The sequence below is a fragment of the Brachyhypopomus gauderio genome, chromosome 8, assembly GCF_052324685.1.
Source record: "Brachyhypopomus gauderio isolate BG-103 chromosome 8, BGAUD_0.2, whole genome shotgun sequence".
Taxonomy (NCBI): domain Eukaryota; kingdom Metazoa; phylum Chordata; class Actinopteri; order Gymnotiformes; family Hypopomidae; genus Brachyhypopomus; species Brachyhypopomus gauderio.
In genome coordinates this window covers 5,394,711-5,410,717 of record NC_135218.1, presented here as the reverse complement: position 1 = coordinate 5,410,717, position 16,007 = coordinate 5,394,711, and the positions used below count along the sequence as shown (strand labels likewise).

Below are 16,007 nucleotides of genomic sequence, written 5' to 3'. Positions count from 1 at the left end.
TTTTTGTTTTTAATATATATAATATAAAAGCTGCATTGGGTGCCTTTCAATTAAAAAAAGATAGTAAGTACATTGCATTTTCTTGTTTTACAGTGACTTATATTAGTACTTGAAAAAGCACAAAAATGAGGTAAAGAAGAAGAATTACTTGAGTTAACTTTAGTGAATAGGATAAACTGGTAAATAACCTGAGCTAAGACTTGAGACATGTTTTGAAACTTTTCATACAATGTAAAATGCCACTTGGCCCTTGATAACGTAGTCTCAACAATTTACAATCCGTACACTACTTATTCTGTGTCCTCAGCCCTGCAAACAACATAATTCAATTATTTTAAACGGTGTAGTAATAAAATTAATTATTGGCACAGGAAGATAATTCATGTACAGATTACCTACTGCAAATCAGCATAATTTCCAACAGTTTAAAATAATGTCTTTAAACAAATCTTTAGACAAACACAGCAATGTGGGTTATGACAAAACACAGTAATACTCTACATCTTCACCAGGTAGAGAGAAACAAATATGATCTGGAGGTACTGAGTACTGATATACAGAGGTACTGAGTACTGATATACAGAGGTACTGCGTCTCATTGCTTGTTAGAACCTTAGAACTCCACCTAAAGAGTACTTTACATTGTACATTGTAAACTTTGTTTAAAATTATTGTTGGACTTCACAGATTTTTATATCTAAAATCAATTAATACAAAATCAATATCTAAACCCGTCTGTATCAAGTTTTACAGATTTGCAGCTGAAAATGCCCTGATGAGAATGTTTTACTGTAAAAAATATCTTTTAAATCTTCACTGCAGTTTAAATATTCAACGGCTCACACCACTGTAAACACTGACATTAACACATAATAGTTATATGTCAAGGGCTATACTGAGAGAAGGAAGCCCTGCACACACTGTAAACTAGTCTACAAGATTCAAGCTTTTTGTTTAAATTTGACCACTGAGAGCATGTCCTGAGCAGAATTCAAACTCGGGCTATTAGTATGTGCCTTTAAAATTAATCTAAAAAGGTATATAGGAAGTGTTAATAACAATAATTACAGTTGTTGTTAAAATTGCTGCTACAACATCAACAGCAACATAATAGTAAAATAAAAAAAACATAAAAAAAACAAGAATAAGGGTGATCAACTGTTTTGGCCATGAATAAGTGGAAAGGACAGATAGTGTTGGTCATTGTAGACTGCAGAAAGTGATGATCACTTAACATGATAATCTTATCACACTATAACATCATTACCACATGGACAAGTTTACATAAATAAATGTGGTTTCATTTGGAGCGGCAAGGACCCTGTTGAACGGTTTTCTTTGCAAAAGCATTTCAGTTCATTTAGAGGTGTCAATTCCAGGTTCAAAGATTAAAAGTCCTCACCAGGATTTTGCTCAGGCTTCCTGGATTGTTTTGATTCCACTAATTTTACCTGGATTGCTAATTAGAAAATCTAGCAAGCTTGAGCAATATCCTGGTGAGGACTTTTAATCTCTGAACCTGGAATTGACACCACTAATTTAAATGTCCGTATACCTACACCGAGACAGTACAGAGAAATGTCCACTTCTAATATACTTTGTTCTCACAGGAATTTGTGTGGCTTTAGACATGCCATCCTTAATGTCATATACATAAATAGATGTGTGTGGTTCAAGTGAGAATTAAAAAGATCCACCCAAATAACCAAATTCAAATCCTTAGACTACAAATCCTTAGACTACATGCTTTTCACAATGCTTAGAATAGGTGCTGGTTCCTGAATTGTTTTATTGGTGATATTTAGCTGAAATCACTTCTTTTCAAACTTGGCAAGTTCATAAGCCTTATATGTATTTTTTTATGGAGATATGAAAGGTATGATAAATCAGATCGGTGAAATGAGTGAAAAAAGGCAACGTGTCTAAATGAGTGTATAAAACAGCAGAGTCTCAGACCAACCAGTGAGGTAGTTTTAGACCGGCTCCTCTTGTGACAATGGTGAGGGCGGGGTTTGTGTTGGCGGGCTCTCTCCTGGCTCCGCCTCTTCTCCCTGAAGCTGTTGGTAGGAGAGCGGGGGAGACGTGAAGGTGAACACACCTGTGCACGAGAGCGGAGTGGTTGTGCCTGCGACACCGAGAACTGAGGCAGTTGGAGACAGGAAACCGAGAGCAGAGGATAACGGTCACGTTCAGTTTCCCTTAGAACCACTGAGTCATTCGGGACCTTGATCTGATGTACCGTCTGTGTGTCTATGAGTAACGGGGGTTTCTGGCTGGGTTCGAGTCATAACTGGGTTTCGCTGAAGCACTGGGAGTTTCTTCACATCAGCTGAAGGGCACAGCTAGGCGAGTCGGTGTTTGCTGTCGCTGAAGTTGCTACTAGGAAAGAGTTGTGAATGTTTCACTTACCTGTGGTTCTTCTTGCTGAATTGCTTGAGGCTGTAGGTTAGTAAGAGAGAGAACAGGAGATGCAAATGTGTTCTGTGATATTTCATTTTAAAAAGCATGTTAAAGCCAGGGTGTGTGCGCCTCTGACACTGACCCATTTTCTTGGTCGGCCACGAGGTCTTCTCACCCTTGGTGGTTCTACCTTTTAGCACACAGATAAATAGAAAAGACAGAGCAAGACATTTTCTTTGAATATGCAGTTCCCCACTATTGGCCCAAATAGTGCTAAAGGTACTTTTAAGTATTTCCCTTACTGTAGGGGTAGCACGCTTGGTTTTGTTCTTACTGCCTCTGGGTCTTCCCCTTGGCCTCCTGGGAGCCGCAGGACCTACAGGCTCCTGAAAGACGCAATTCATCTCGTTACGTTTTTATTTTCTCAGCTCACCTCGCAGTGGTAGAGAGGACCAACAGCCCAGATGCATGGCGAGAGGCTCCGTGGGCACCTGCGGGTGTTTGCGAGGTCGACCCCGGCCTCGGCGCGGTGCTGGTGGAGCCTCGGCTGCCACCGTCGCTGCTGGTTCCGTTTCTCCAACTCCACTCATCTCCTCGTCCATCCTGCCCGGAGCTCACCTCACACACGCATGAACCTCACACACAGTCCTGGTAGGGGTGTGGGGGTCACCGATGTTAATAAATGCGATTATTATGTTGGATCAACGACCGATAAAGAGTAAAAAGTCTCTACAACTCCTAAGTACAAAAGAAAAATACATTAGACGGCATTTTTCTGCTTCTGGGGGTAAACGCTTACACTCAGCACTTCATGACACAATATCAAGTTTAAAAGAAAATCAGAAAAATGGCGTTACTGAACATTGTGGAATGCACGTGGGTTTTGAACATAAAAATAGAGAGGAAAAGTGCGTTATGATTTCAACGTTGCCGCAAGTATTTAGGGTCTTTTCTCAATACGGCTGGTAATTAGGACACATTCCCCGCATTCTTTCAGTGCATGTGTTGCGGTAGAGATGAAAACATGACCTTAGTATCCTAACCTTAACCAACCTTAGTAACCTAACCTTAGTAACCTAACTTTAGTAACCCAATCTTAATATCCTAACCTTAGTAACCTAACTTTAGTAACCCAACCTTAGTATCCTAACTTTAGTAACCCAACCTTAGTAACCTAACCTTAGTAACCCAACCTTAGTAACCTAACTTTAGTAACCCAACTTTAGTAACCCAACCTTAGTAACCCAACCTTAGTAACATAACCTTAGTAACCTAACTTTAGTAACCCAGCCTTAGTAACCCAGCCTTAGTAACCTAACTTTAGTAACCCAACCTTAGTAACACAGGGGCGGCATAACAGTACTGAAATCGTAAAGTCAACAATAGAAGAAGAAAGAATAGAAGAAAGAATAGATCCAGTTGTTCCCTAACTGTTCTTTAACAGAAGAGAAATAATGTCCTGATTAATAGTCTATTACCATTCCTTCTAATACTGTTATCTTTCAGTTTAGATAAACTCCCACGAGCCACTTACGCCAAACAGTTGATACATAAAAACAGAGAAACTATAATGATACTGTCATAATAGAGACGGCAATCATACTGTCATATGTCTGCAAAAAGCCTGCCATCAGACTCAAATACAGGCTCACATATTTCCATTAATGATAAATAAATAAGCCAATATAATGTCCGGGCGCGTTTATATTCGCCCTTGGTTATATTGGTCGTGTCTACGCAAACTGACCGCTGCACCAAGTCCAATGTAACGGTCCTAAAGTAACTTCATCTCGCTTTCAGCTGGGTTTAGAAGTAATCAGAGTCATCAACTATGTGACTTGGGAGCATTAATGCAAGTCCTGTTAGATTACAACTACACCATTCAGATCTGCCCTCCGTGAACAAAAACAGTGGTCTGCAGATGTGCATTCAAATCTCATGGTTTTCCATAGGTTACTTTACCCGAGAAGCAGCTCGTGAACACCTTTCAGTCCTGTACACTACCATTTATTCCACTTCCTTCTCCATGTAAGGTAAATACGACAAATAGACTATGGTTCTTAATGAGATGTCTTCATTTACCAGATGTTATCCACAGACAGAATAGTATCGCTCGTCCTTATACTCCATGAAGTCTTTGTAATTGCTTGTGGCATATCAAGCTGATGACTTTTCTTATTATCCTGCCATACGTCAGAACAAGATGTTATGGATGTAACGCCCTGTGTGCTGTATACAGGCGCCTCCCATCTCTAATTCATATTGCGTGTATACTGTGATAAAACAGACACTCAACAACTTGTCTCGCATCATAAGAGTTATCACAGCAGCTCTGATGGATATTTATCTAAATTAGGCATTTTAAGCTGAATAAAACGATTATTTCCACTAAATCATGTGCAGGTACACGGCAGGCTGTGACTAAGCCAGTGATGAGAAGGTGCTTCACCCTGCTTCATTTCTGACCGTTTAGTGCTTTGACAAATCAAGACCATTACTGAGTCACTTACATGGAAACGAGCTGCTGCTTACAGTAGCCCGCCCGACCTCCACCAACATCTGGTTTCATGTTCCGTCAGCACTGTTGCCAAGTGGCGCAGGTTCTACGGAACACGCATCAAACACCAAGATCCAATCTGACAGCGCGTGAATGCGCGTGTAAGCGCGCGCGCTCGGATTCCAGGTGTTCTAGCGCGTGAGATTTGTTATAAACCCAATTCTAGAATGTTACACAAGTCCCAGTGCACGAATGAGCAGGAGTGTGTGGAACTGAGTCTCTCTGCTACCAATCACCCCCACACCTACCCCCAACACCCCAACCACCCCCACCTACCCCCAACCACCCCCCCCCCAAAACAGCCTGCCATCAAAGTCTTGTTAGCATGACGAAGAGCTATAGGGCATGTTTTGAGGTAATTGCTGGGTGATTTTCTGGCTGTTGGGCACAGGCTCCAGAAGTCAGAAAAGATTAGTTATTACTATTTGAATATAAATGAATTCATTTAGGTTGTAGATCTACTCGAAATCATTTCTTAAAGTGGTCAAGAAAACGTGTAATTTACTTAGAACTGGAAGAATGGGTTGGTAGGGGCAAGTATGGGTACAGAATACAAAAGTGACTTACTTAAGCAGTATGTTCAAGGACTTTTAATTTTTTTTTAATTATAATGAGCATAGTTAATACAGTATATGAATGCCTAATACAACATAGTTAATACGGTAATTAGCTAATACAAGCACACATTGATTACAACAAACATTCACCATGTTAACCATTCATTCATACCTCAATTTAATTTAAAGGTGATGTCATTATATAATAAAAGCTCATTGAATATATAGAAATACCAGAGTACTAATGTTATAATGCCAGTCGCTGCATTTGAAGTGAAAATGTCAGGTTGTGATAAGTGAAGCACATTCACTGAGACCTTTGCAGCGGTCAGCAAGAATAAAGTGGCCTACAAACTCCATAATAAAAGGTCCTATAGACTTTTCAGGGCTCAGTGTAAAAGCCAATATTATAATGAAAGATAAATAAGCTTTAAAATTACACTGCCCCGGTAAAATTACACTTACTTTCACTTAAGTAAACATGTTTATACTTTAAACATGTACTGACACTTAAAAAAATTGAATAGGGTATTTTTCCTTGTAATAATTTACTGTCAGCCTTATTGGACTTTGGCTTAGAGTTGTGGTAAATTCCTCTGGTCCTGCTTGCTGCCTGTGGGTGTTTATATCGGGGTAGCAGCAGGCCGCGGTGTGGGCCGAAGTCCGGCCACCTGCTACGCCATCTCCATGACCTTCTTGATCCAGTCGACGTACATGGAGACGCGGATGAAGATGTTGGGCTGGCCCGGGTGACCACAGCGTCGCATGGGGATTATCACACCCTCCAGAACCCAGCAGTCACTGTTCTGACATGCCAGGGGGCCACCATAGTCTCTCTGGTAGAGAGAAAGAGACAGACAGACAGACAGTGAGATGGAGAATACCGCTGTACCAAATGCATCACTTACTCATTTCACAATCTTCAGTTGCAGACTTTGAAAATGCAGAACTGCAAAAATAAGCCTACTTGTCACAATTTAGGGGAAATGTGTGATGCAAGTTTGCACACAGTAAGTTAAAAGCATCTTGCCTAAGAGCAGGTTGCAGGTCTTCATTACCAGAGAACATCTCACACTACCACTCTGAAAGTGTCATTCCATGCAAACTCCACAATCTGTGGTGTGACCCCTAATAGTGAAAGCTGTTTGAACAGATTTGGCACAGATTCCTGCACTACTCTGTAGCTGGATATAATGAGCTACTGAAGCAGTGGTCATGTGATGAAGTCATTTTGGAATAGGGAATTAAATGTCACCTTCAGTAAAAATCAGACATGACATAAAAAAAAAAAAAGGAAAAAAATGATTTGAGCTAGTAAAGTTATTCATTATGCATGTTTCACTGAATGCCATCTTTACTGTCTCCAATGAAACTGTATCCAGCTTTAAAGTATGGTTTAACATTTGCATGGAGCGTCCATTTAAACAGTTAAACGAACAAACAATGGATTATAGTATAAAAGCACAAGTGATGACCAATGATCCTAAAATTCTACGGTGCATGGGGTCTGCATAGTTCGCCTGCAGAACTGAGCTGACGGATGACTACGTGTTCTTACTACATGTTAGGAGCATGAGGGAGGCCAGGGAGTGCATCGAGCTTCACTACATTCCCGGCACTATTTTATCTACTACTCAAAGCGCCCCAAAAACAACAGCAACAGTAAAACAACAGTACTGCTGTGTTTCGTTGCCTGGGTGTTTCCGGTGAACTGGTCCCCCTACCTCACAGGCCCCAACCCCGCCGAAGAACGGGGTAGTGCACATCTCATTCTGCCTCACACGACCTTTGAAGTACTGGTTGCACTCATTGTTGCTCTGGACTTGCATTTGAGCCACATTTAACACTGATTCATCCCCTGTTCCTACAGGAGACAGGCAGAGAGAGAGAGAGAGAGAGAGAGAGAGAGAGAGAGAGAGAGAGAGAGAGAGAGAGAGAGAGAGAGAGAGACAGGTAGACCAAGGGGGGGGGGGGGATTACACAGGATGAAGCTGAGTAATACAGACAGACAAAAATGCAGACAGACAAGCCCCGGGAAATTCTGCTGGGTGTCGTACCTTTTGTTTCCCCCCATCCGGCAATCTCGCAGACGGTTCCTTCTGGAACTATGTAACGTTCTGGAGGAAGACAAATCTGTGACACACGCTCGTTAAACTTGGCAGGGCTGCAGGAGCAAAGAGAGGCATGTGATGACCTTTGACCTGATCTTGTTCAAGACCTGTTGGTGTGAAAGACCGGAAGAGTTACGTTTCTAGCTGCAGCAAGACTAGGTGGGACTCGGAAGGTCCGCAAACGATTTTGTTGAGAGGGATGGTCTGCATGTCCGGTTCTCCTTCTTTTGGGTTCTGGAACAGAGTACCCATCATAGCAGCATAACCTGTGAGCTCCACATAACTACCAACACACACACACACACACACACACACACACACACACACACACACACACACACACACACACACACACACACACACACACACACACACACACACACACACACACACACACACACACACACACACACAGCAAATAAAACAAAACTAACAGCACAATGCAGCACAATGTGTGGTTCTGAATGCAGTTGTACGGGTTTTCTTGCATAGACTCATACCAGGACGAGAAACACTGTTTGGTGCTGATGACCCATTTAGAGTTCACCAGCGACCCGCCACAGAAGTGCTTCCCTTTCCTGTTTGGAGAGAGAGAGAGACAGCGAGACAAGGAGAGTGTTAAAGGTGCTTTATGCATCGATGATCTCATATGTGCAGACTGGCGATAGAGGACAGGGGGACAGGAGAAGAGGGGGCGGAGACGGGGACGCTGGACGGAGAGGGCTGACCTGTCTCTCAGGCTCACCGTCCACGGAGAATTTCCCGGCTTGCCGCCCACAATCCTCAGCCTGCTCTTCACCGTACGATCGTCACGCTTGCCGCACTCGTTGAACACCACACTCACTGTTCAAGTGCACCCAGATCACACAAATGCATACGGCGACCATTTTATTATTATTTTTTTGGTACGGATATTCAAAGCAGCACGGAGAACAGGGGTGGGTTTCCCGAAACGTTCGTAGCGCTAAGTACTTCGTAACCTCGTATGAAACGTACGAGGTTAAGAAGTACTTAGCGCTAAGAACGTTTCGGGAAACCCACCCCAGAATACCGGTGACTTACCTGGTGGCTTCATGATGGGTACCTTCACTCCGGCTGTATAAAAATATGAACACAACAGGTGCTCGAAACACAGGCTTCTGTCTACATATTTAGTTCATTGGCACATTGTCCACTGGAAAACATTCGGACTCAAAGCTTATTGCTGCTAATCGTAAGGATGTCTCTATTGGTCAATAATATGTGTGTGTGTAGATAAAGAGTAACATATATAGGTGACGTGTAATGAAGGAGTACAACCTCGCAGTCCTGTGAGCATGGGAGTAACAGAGAATGGATCCACGACAGTAGAGGAGAGAGGGACCGCAAAAGAGTATCAGACTCTTTACCACATTGCTTGATGGCGCAGTAATCAAACTCGATCTTGGGGTCGGTGGTGTAGCACCACGGACCGTGCAGGTCCGCATCCGGGTTCCTGCAGTAGTTCTCCGTCAGGTTGGCTTCTGGGTGAGTCTTTGGGTTGATCCTGAAAATGTCCACGGGGTAAAATGACAAAATGCGTTGCTTGCTAAACACTATGTTACAAACGTTTTGTCAAATGTTCCAAAACAAAAAACCTTTCATAACAAAACAATTCTCTCTCTTGGAGTTCATAAGGAGACACAGGTAAATGTCACATTTGAATACAGTAGCAGATTCAGGTCATCAGAATATATACCTTAATGATTTATATGCTGGTCTGACCTTGGCATGCACCTGATCAGTATGTATTTTTTAAATACAGCTGTTTTCCCTCAAACCGGCTGAATCTAATATGAAATTAAATCCATACACAACCAACCATCACCTGTTTCTGAGAAGCCACCATTTCGCATATACACCGGCTAAAAGGATGTGGAAAAACCCTGGAGTTTCCTCTTACCAATTTGATATTATGTGTGACTGGTTTGCTAGACATCTATAAAGGCTGAACCAGAGACCGCCTGGACACCACCGATTCACAACAACAAAGACGCTCCCTCATATTTAAGAGTAAACGTCATTTATGAGCAGGACACCGAACCTTCATTGTCCTTCTGAATCGTGTTGGTGGCCTTACTTCGTTTTGTGTGGTGTATTAACACTCCACTTCTGACAGAGGATGCCCTTCCGAGTTTTGCGGACAACACCACGGTACTTTTTGCCATTTTCATTGTAACAGTCTAAAAAGAAGAACACAAACGTAACTTTTACAAAAAATATTTACACTACCATTTTAATAGCTCTCTGAAAAAGTTAAAGTGCAAAACATTAAAGGTGTATGTCACACAAAAATGGTAGCATTGCTAACAGTGAATGAAATCTCATAAAATCAGATTGATCAGTCTTTTGCGTGTAGCGTTCCTGTCTAAAAATGACTTTAAACACCACTTTCAGCCACCAGGGGGCAGTAAACTGATACAACACCCTCAGCCTCGATGTCGTCAGCGCAACGCTTGATCTGTAGGCAGAGGGCCGTCCTCATCTCCGGCACTGATGTGAAACACCACGGTGCCTCTGACCCGTCTGGATTACGGCAGTAATTCTCCTCCAGCCCTCTGAGACGAGAAACAGCAGCAGGGACAGCAAATTAAAGCCCTTAACTGAGCAGTCTGGCAAGAGTTTCACCACCCCAGAGGCTTTACCCAAATCAGGATGAAAAATTGTCCCATTTTTTTTTTCCACTTTAAAGTTAAGACCTCATCTAGGACAGAGTAAGTGGCCTTTAGATTTAATGTTTTTCTAAAGTTTTCCTCACATAGGGCCACATTCTGACTTTAGGCTGAACTCCAGCTGTCAGCCACACCCGTAGCCCAACACTTACTTGCACTCATAGGTGTGGGGGTAGAAAGGGTGCTCGTGGGGGCTCTGAGCGTCCCAACGCTGGCAGGGGATGCCCGAGGTGGTCTCGTTCACTTTGCCCCGGTAGTCCTCCCCGCGACCCCGGAAGCAGTTGGTGGTGTAGCTGGATCGGTTGCGGCGTTTCGGGACCTCGGCTGGAGGAGGGAAGAGGAGGGCAGACGCAGATGGACGCTTTACTGAGGGCAGGAACAGGTCAATGGAGTGATGTTAACGGAGAGAGAAGGATAGAGAGAGAGAGAGAGGCTAAAGAGAGAGGACAGAAGAGACATATGTGAAAAACTGAACCTATGCTAAAACACACAGTGAGTACACTGGCACACATGGAGGATTAAGTGATACAAGCATCATTTTCTGGCATTGGACTTATTAAATGCAAAATACAATCAAAACACCACAGAACTACAGTAAGCTAGCTATTAAAGAAGAAAATATATTGGCAAGCTGAAAGAAAACATATTTAGGTTCAACAGTCAAACATAATTAATATTTACTACAATCAACACAAACTGCAAAAGTAAAAGATTGTGTGGAACATTTGGGGGTTTCTGGTGAACAAGCAACAGGCATAAACAATATTCAGGCTGTGATGAGAAAAACATCTAGATCCATCAAAAGTATCACGCACATCGCTGGCTACACGATTGGACACAGTACAGTAACCACCAAAATTAAACCTGAATCTAAAATGAATGAAATAAATTAAAAAAGAACTCATGAAATAGCTGACTCGTTAAAAAGCAGCTGAATTTAAATGGGAAACTTAATATAAAGATAAAAAACTGCACTGCAAACGTACTTCTGTTTTGACCTTCTACGAAAGTCATAATTTCTGGATCAGTACCAGTTAAGAGCCAACATTGAGGAGCTTTTGTCTCGTGTATGTGTTGAAAGAGCACATGAATATGCCATAGCCTCATGTCTATGTAATCGTTGCAAATTTATGCAGATGTATTTGTATATTTGCATGTTGTATTTATCTGATTATCACGCATGATAATTAAGTGTTTCAGATGCGCTCTGAAACAGAGCGGACTCATTTCGTTGTTTTTTTGTTCATGTTTACTGAAAATGCCTCGTGCACCTCCAGAATGATAATATCTTCAAAGAGGGAATGAGTCATATGAATATTAAACATGGAATAAGGTCAACGTAAACTACTCAGCCTAATGATCAGATCAGGTCAGTGGGAGGTGAGGGCCCAGCCCTGGTCAGGACAGCAGACCAAACACTCACAGCACTTTCGGATGTCGCAGCTCTCTCTCTCCACCTCTGGGTCGGTGGTGTAACACCAGGGTACAGGGGAGGCATCTGGGTTCCGGCAGTAATTATCATCCAGACTTTTATCAGGGTACCTGCACAACAAACATGTCAGTCAAGTACGTAGCATTCACATTCATATGTAATATGTAGTACATAGGGTGTGAGGTATGTAGTATGGAGTATTCATAATGTGGAGCATACAGTATACAGTCTAGTATACAGGGTGCTGAGAAGTGTGTAGTTCACATACGACACAGTATGCAAGATGCTGGATGTCAAGTGCAGTGAGTGCCGTGAGTGCAGTGGGTGCAGTGAGTGCAGTGGGTGCAGTGAGTGCAGTGGGTGCCGTGAGTGCCGTGGGTGCAGTGGGTGCAGTGGGTGCCGTGAGTGCCGTGAGTGCCGTGGGTGCAGTGGGTGCAGTGGGTGCAGTGGGTGCAGTGGGTGCAGTGGGTGTAGTGGGTGCAGTGTACTTCTCTGGCTGATAGATGTGTTGGTGTGGAAACTGCTGGTCCCATCTCTGGCACTCACGACCATTCACTGTATGGTCAACCTGACCCCTATAGTCCTCGCCATTACAGGTAATACACACCTCTTATACACACACACACACACACACACACACACACACAAACACACGCAAACACAAACACATGCAAACACAAACACATGCAAACAGGCACACACATACAAACACATGCAAACACGCACACAAACACACACACAAACACACACACACACAATACTTGACTAAAAATACTAAACATATAACAACAGCAATGTAAACTTGCAAACACTTTTAAATTCAATTATTTGTTAATAAGCCTATTTGTAGCGGGTAAAGAAGCCTAGCTGAGATTAACATTTCAGGATTAGTGGGCCACTCCATATAATTGACACTGATTCCATCTTCATTCCAGTGTAAGACAGTAACTCATGAACCGTACCATCTTTGCACTGAGGAATACTACAGCTCTCATATCTGCGCTCTGGGTCTGTAGTGTAGCACCAGGGTCCAATACGGTCCCCATCTGGGTTACGGCAGTAGTTCAGCTCCAGTCCGTTAGTGGGTGAAGGGGTCCATCTGCACACAGTACTGACCCATTACTCAAAGCCTTCGTTATACACATACACTAGCAAAAACTTATTAAATTTTTTGTGTCTACTATCATTTTTCACTCACCTATATGCCAGCTGTATTAATCACTATGTTATGATGTTATTAATGTTTTTCCTACCTGTGATCATGAGGGAACTTTGACCACCACTGCTGACACGTTCGTCCAGACTCGGTCTTGAATACCTCTCCACGGTAGTCCTCTCCTTTACCCATAATGCACTTCCTCACATAGACTGGGCAGTGAAAAACACTTCAGTGACATACAGCATCCGTTGACACGACACCAACATCATGTCCACTGCTTTCCAAATCTCACCTTTCATTTCATACAGGTCACAGTTGACGTTTCTCTTCACCTCAGCGTCATTGACACTGCCCACACAGGGCAGGTGCTTACAAGACGCAGACGGGCGAAACTCATAGTTGAAGGCTCTGGAAACCCATACCAAAATAAACCGGATGAAAGTTTTGCATGGGACAACTACATACTATGTAGAAAAAAGAAAATATAACTTAGGACTGGATTTAATACACGAAAAGTGTTTTATATTATATTATATTTTATTTAGTCATTCATTGTATGTGGTAAGACGTGATCATTTCTAGTCAATGATATGTCAGATAGATGAAAGTTGGACTATAGACTGAGAAAAACTGAGACAGCTAGGGATGCTGGGAGAGGAGTGGGGGATTGTGGGACCTGCAGTCTGGGCTGAGTTTGCATTTTTTGGCACACTCCTCCAGAGTGATGGCGGGGTGTAGAGTCTCACGGTCAGCGTTCCACGGCTTCAGAACCAGCTCTCTCCCCTCGGAACGCTGGAAATCATTCAGAGCACTGCGGTGTTCTGACACACACACACACACACACACACACGCACACACGCACGCACGCACGCACACACGCACGCACGCACACGCACGCACGCACACGCACGCACGCACACACACACACACACACACACACACATATGCACACGCAGACGCACGCACACACACACACAACCAGACACACACACACACAACCAGACACACACACACACACAGACGCACACACACGCACGCACACACACACAACCAGACACACACACACACACACACACACACACACACACACACACACACACACACACACACACAACCAGACAGATACACACACGCACACACACACACACACGCACGCACACACACACACAACCAGACACACACACACACACACACACACACACAACCACACACACACACACGATGAAGAGGCTGGAGGAACAGTAATACCCAGAGCTTCAGCAGTGACTATGTGGTCAGTTTCCTGCAGGTTTGTAAGCTCTACTAACCTATGAAACACTATATGAAGCACTAGACCCATTGCTTAGACTTCTGGTAATATTTATAAATAACAATGATATTCAATTTTCTTAAATACCAATAGGTCATGAATTAACTAGTTAAGAAACGAAATTATTTTTACTATATTGATTGTAATTTAAGATGAATTTACAGAACAGAAATAGTGACATAGTATTTTGTGTCTGGAACACTGTTCATATACACTATTATTCAAAGCTTGGTGTCACCTGTCATATTTTATTTAGAGCTAATTATTTTATTGACTAACACTATATAGCATGAACCAGACACTAAAAAGTTTGTAATGTCAGAGTATTTCAAGTAATTTCAGAAAAACCATAAATCATTGAATGCTAAATAATGTGCTGAATGTATCTGTATAGTATCTTTTCCTCAAAGTTTCCACTGAGAGATCCAGCAGTCAGTTTCCTGTAGTGGGCGCCGTGCAAATGCATCTCATTACAATATAATTCTCCCTGCACTGGGCATAGAGCATCCTCACATACTCTGCCATCATCTTCAAGACTGTAATTCTGGATAATTCTGGAAAGGAACTGTATACCACTGAGAAATAGTCCATACATACGACTAGTCATAAGAATGACTTCTGAATGACACAGTCAGGATCTCCCTTGTTATTTAAACGAAATGTAAGGTGCTACTCAGTGGTGTTGATTTCATTTAAGCTTTAGGAGAGACTGTTCACACCAACCAACCTAACACGTCACATGAGTAGTCTGAGCAAAATGTGTTAGTGTCAACAGAAAACCAGTTCACCTTGTTTATAACTTTTAAAAACTCAATATGGGTCTGGCATTTTGTTGTTCTTAAATCCTTGATTCACAATTAAACAAAGGGAAATCTAAAGACTGCAGCTACAGATTAATGTTCTCAGTGGTGAGCAACACTGTAGAAATGTGTTCAGGTGTTGGACGCCTGGTCAGAACTATGCTAGAACTGGGCTTTCATGCTCCAGACTGGTTCGAAATAACAAGCCTTGTGCAGCTTCGTATCGTCATGGAGGGGCTGTAGACACACATGACCTTTGGATCTGCAAATGGTTTTTGCAAATGTCCTGTAGAATGGCACAATTGCGTGATGAAGCCTCTTCGGCACATGCGCGCACCAGTGCGGTCTACAGTATCAACCACAGGTAGTTTAACATGGGACGGGGGGGGGGGAGATAACTCCTGCTCACACTACTCACATAATGTTAGATTGAGTGGAGTGAACAGTGCACCCCCCCCCCCCCTCCAAACTGAAATGAAACATACGCCATTAGTATTAAATGACTTATTTATGGTCATTATAGGCTCGTATTTACTTCTAATTAATTCTAATGTCCAAGCAGCACAGAAATAACTTTTAAGTATACTGTATACAGCTGGTTTGTGTCAGGGCTAGGATTCTGGCCATATTGTAACTACGTAGCTACTTCAGGAACAATTTTTCTAAATTAAAATGTATAACGTTGCACAAGTAATCCAGTACAACAGTAGCACTATGTTCGTGTTGTTTAAAGACTCGGTAAACCACATGTTCAACAACATCAACAAAGAAAAACAAAGCACGTAAACAAACTTAAAGTTGATTAAACTGGCTAATTATAACAGATACCAAATAACCTCACCTTGAACGACGCCATAGCAGGACGCCACGGCCAGGAGAAAGAGAAACACACGCATGTTTTATGGATCACTCTGCTGGCTTTCTGCTTGGTGCTGGAGAGACTGAGACCGTCCTGGAACGAACCGACGGTGTGTGTGTGTGTGTGTGGCGTG

At 42.7% G+C, this 16,007-nt stretch overlaps 2 protein-coding genes across 4 annotated transcripts; both read right to left on the bottom strand.

The window, feature by feature from the left end:
* Positions 1-12: 12 nt before the first annotated feature.
* On the bottom strand, positions 13-4,615 carry LOC143521283 (uncharacterized). Of its 3 annotated transcripts, none has more exons than XM_077013988.1 (6): positions 4,483-4,615; positions 2,892-3,048; positions 2,703-2,786; positions 2,543-2,590; positions 2,410-2,439; positions 13-2,057 (listed from the first exon to the last, which is right to left on the bottom strand). In XM_077013988.1, the coding sequence occupies exons 2-6, from the start codon at positions 3,000-3,002 to the stop codon at positions 1,974-1,976; spliced, it is 357 nt and encodes a 118-aa protein (XP_076870103.1). In that variant the 5' UTR covers positions 3,003-3,048; positions 4,483-4,615; the 3' UTR covers positions 13-1,973. The 3 variants fall into 3 exon arrangements, with proteins under 3 accessions (XP_076870103.1, XP_076870104.1, XP_076870105.1); XM_077013989.1 differs by having other exon boundaries at positions 2,892-3,649; positions 3,734-4,592; XM_077013990.1 differs by having other exon boundaries at positions 4,363-4,592.
* Positions 4,616-5,524: 909 nt separating this feature from the next.
* mst1 (macrophage stimulating 1) lies at positions 5,525-15,996 on the bottom strand. The gene is made up of 18 exons (XM_077013967.1): positions 15,857-15,996; positions 13,583-13,727; positions 13,199-13,314; positions 13,001-13,115; positions 12,710-12,846; positions 12,236-12,356; positions 11,739-11,857; positions 10,468-10,639; positions 10,071-10,201; positions 9,724-9,826; positions 9,014-9,150; positions 8,688-8,720; positions 8,354-8,468; positions 8,126-8,203; positions 7,762-7,908; positions 7,572-7,678; positions 7,239-7,378; positions 5,525-6,350 (listed from the first exon to the last, which is right to left on the bottom strand). The coding sequence occupies exons 1-18, from the start codon at positions 15,909-15,911 to the stop codon at positions 6,189-6,191; spliced, it is 2,133 nt and encodes a 710-aa protein (XP_076870082.1). The 5' UTR covers positions 15,912-15,996; the 3' UTR covers positions 5,525-6,188.
* Between the last annotated feature and the right edge of the window lie 11 nt (positions 15,997-16,007).

Bases quoted from the DNA above. Each gene is read 5' to 3' on its own strand.
- LOC143521283 (XM_077013988.1), bottom strand. From the start codon at position 3,002: ATGGACGAGGAGATGAGTGGAGTTGGAGAAACGGAACCAGCAGCGACG. The intron at 2,787-2,891 runs GTGCCCACGGAG...TGCGTCTTTCAG, and splicing joins GACCTCGCAAACACCCGCAG to GAGCCTGTAGGTCCTGCGGC. The intron at 2,440-2,542 runs GTCAGTGTCAGA...ACTAACCTACAG, and splicing joins GTGGCCGACCAAGAAAATGG to CCTCAAGCAATTCAGCAAGA.
- mst1 (XM_077013967.1), bottom strand. From the start codon at position 15,911: ATGCGTGTGTTTCTCTTTCTCCTGGCCGTGGCGTCCTGCTATGGCGTC. The intron at 13,116-13,198 runs GTGAGATTTGGA...TTCACTGCCCAG, and splicing joins TGACCTGTATGAAATGAAAG to TCTATGTGAGGAAGTGCATT. The intron at 8,721-9,013 runs GTAAAGAGTCTG...ATTTTTATACAG, and splicing joins CTGCGCCATCAAGCAATGTG to CCGGAGTGAAGGTACCCATC.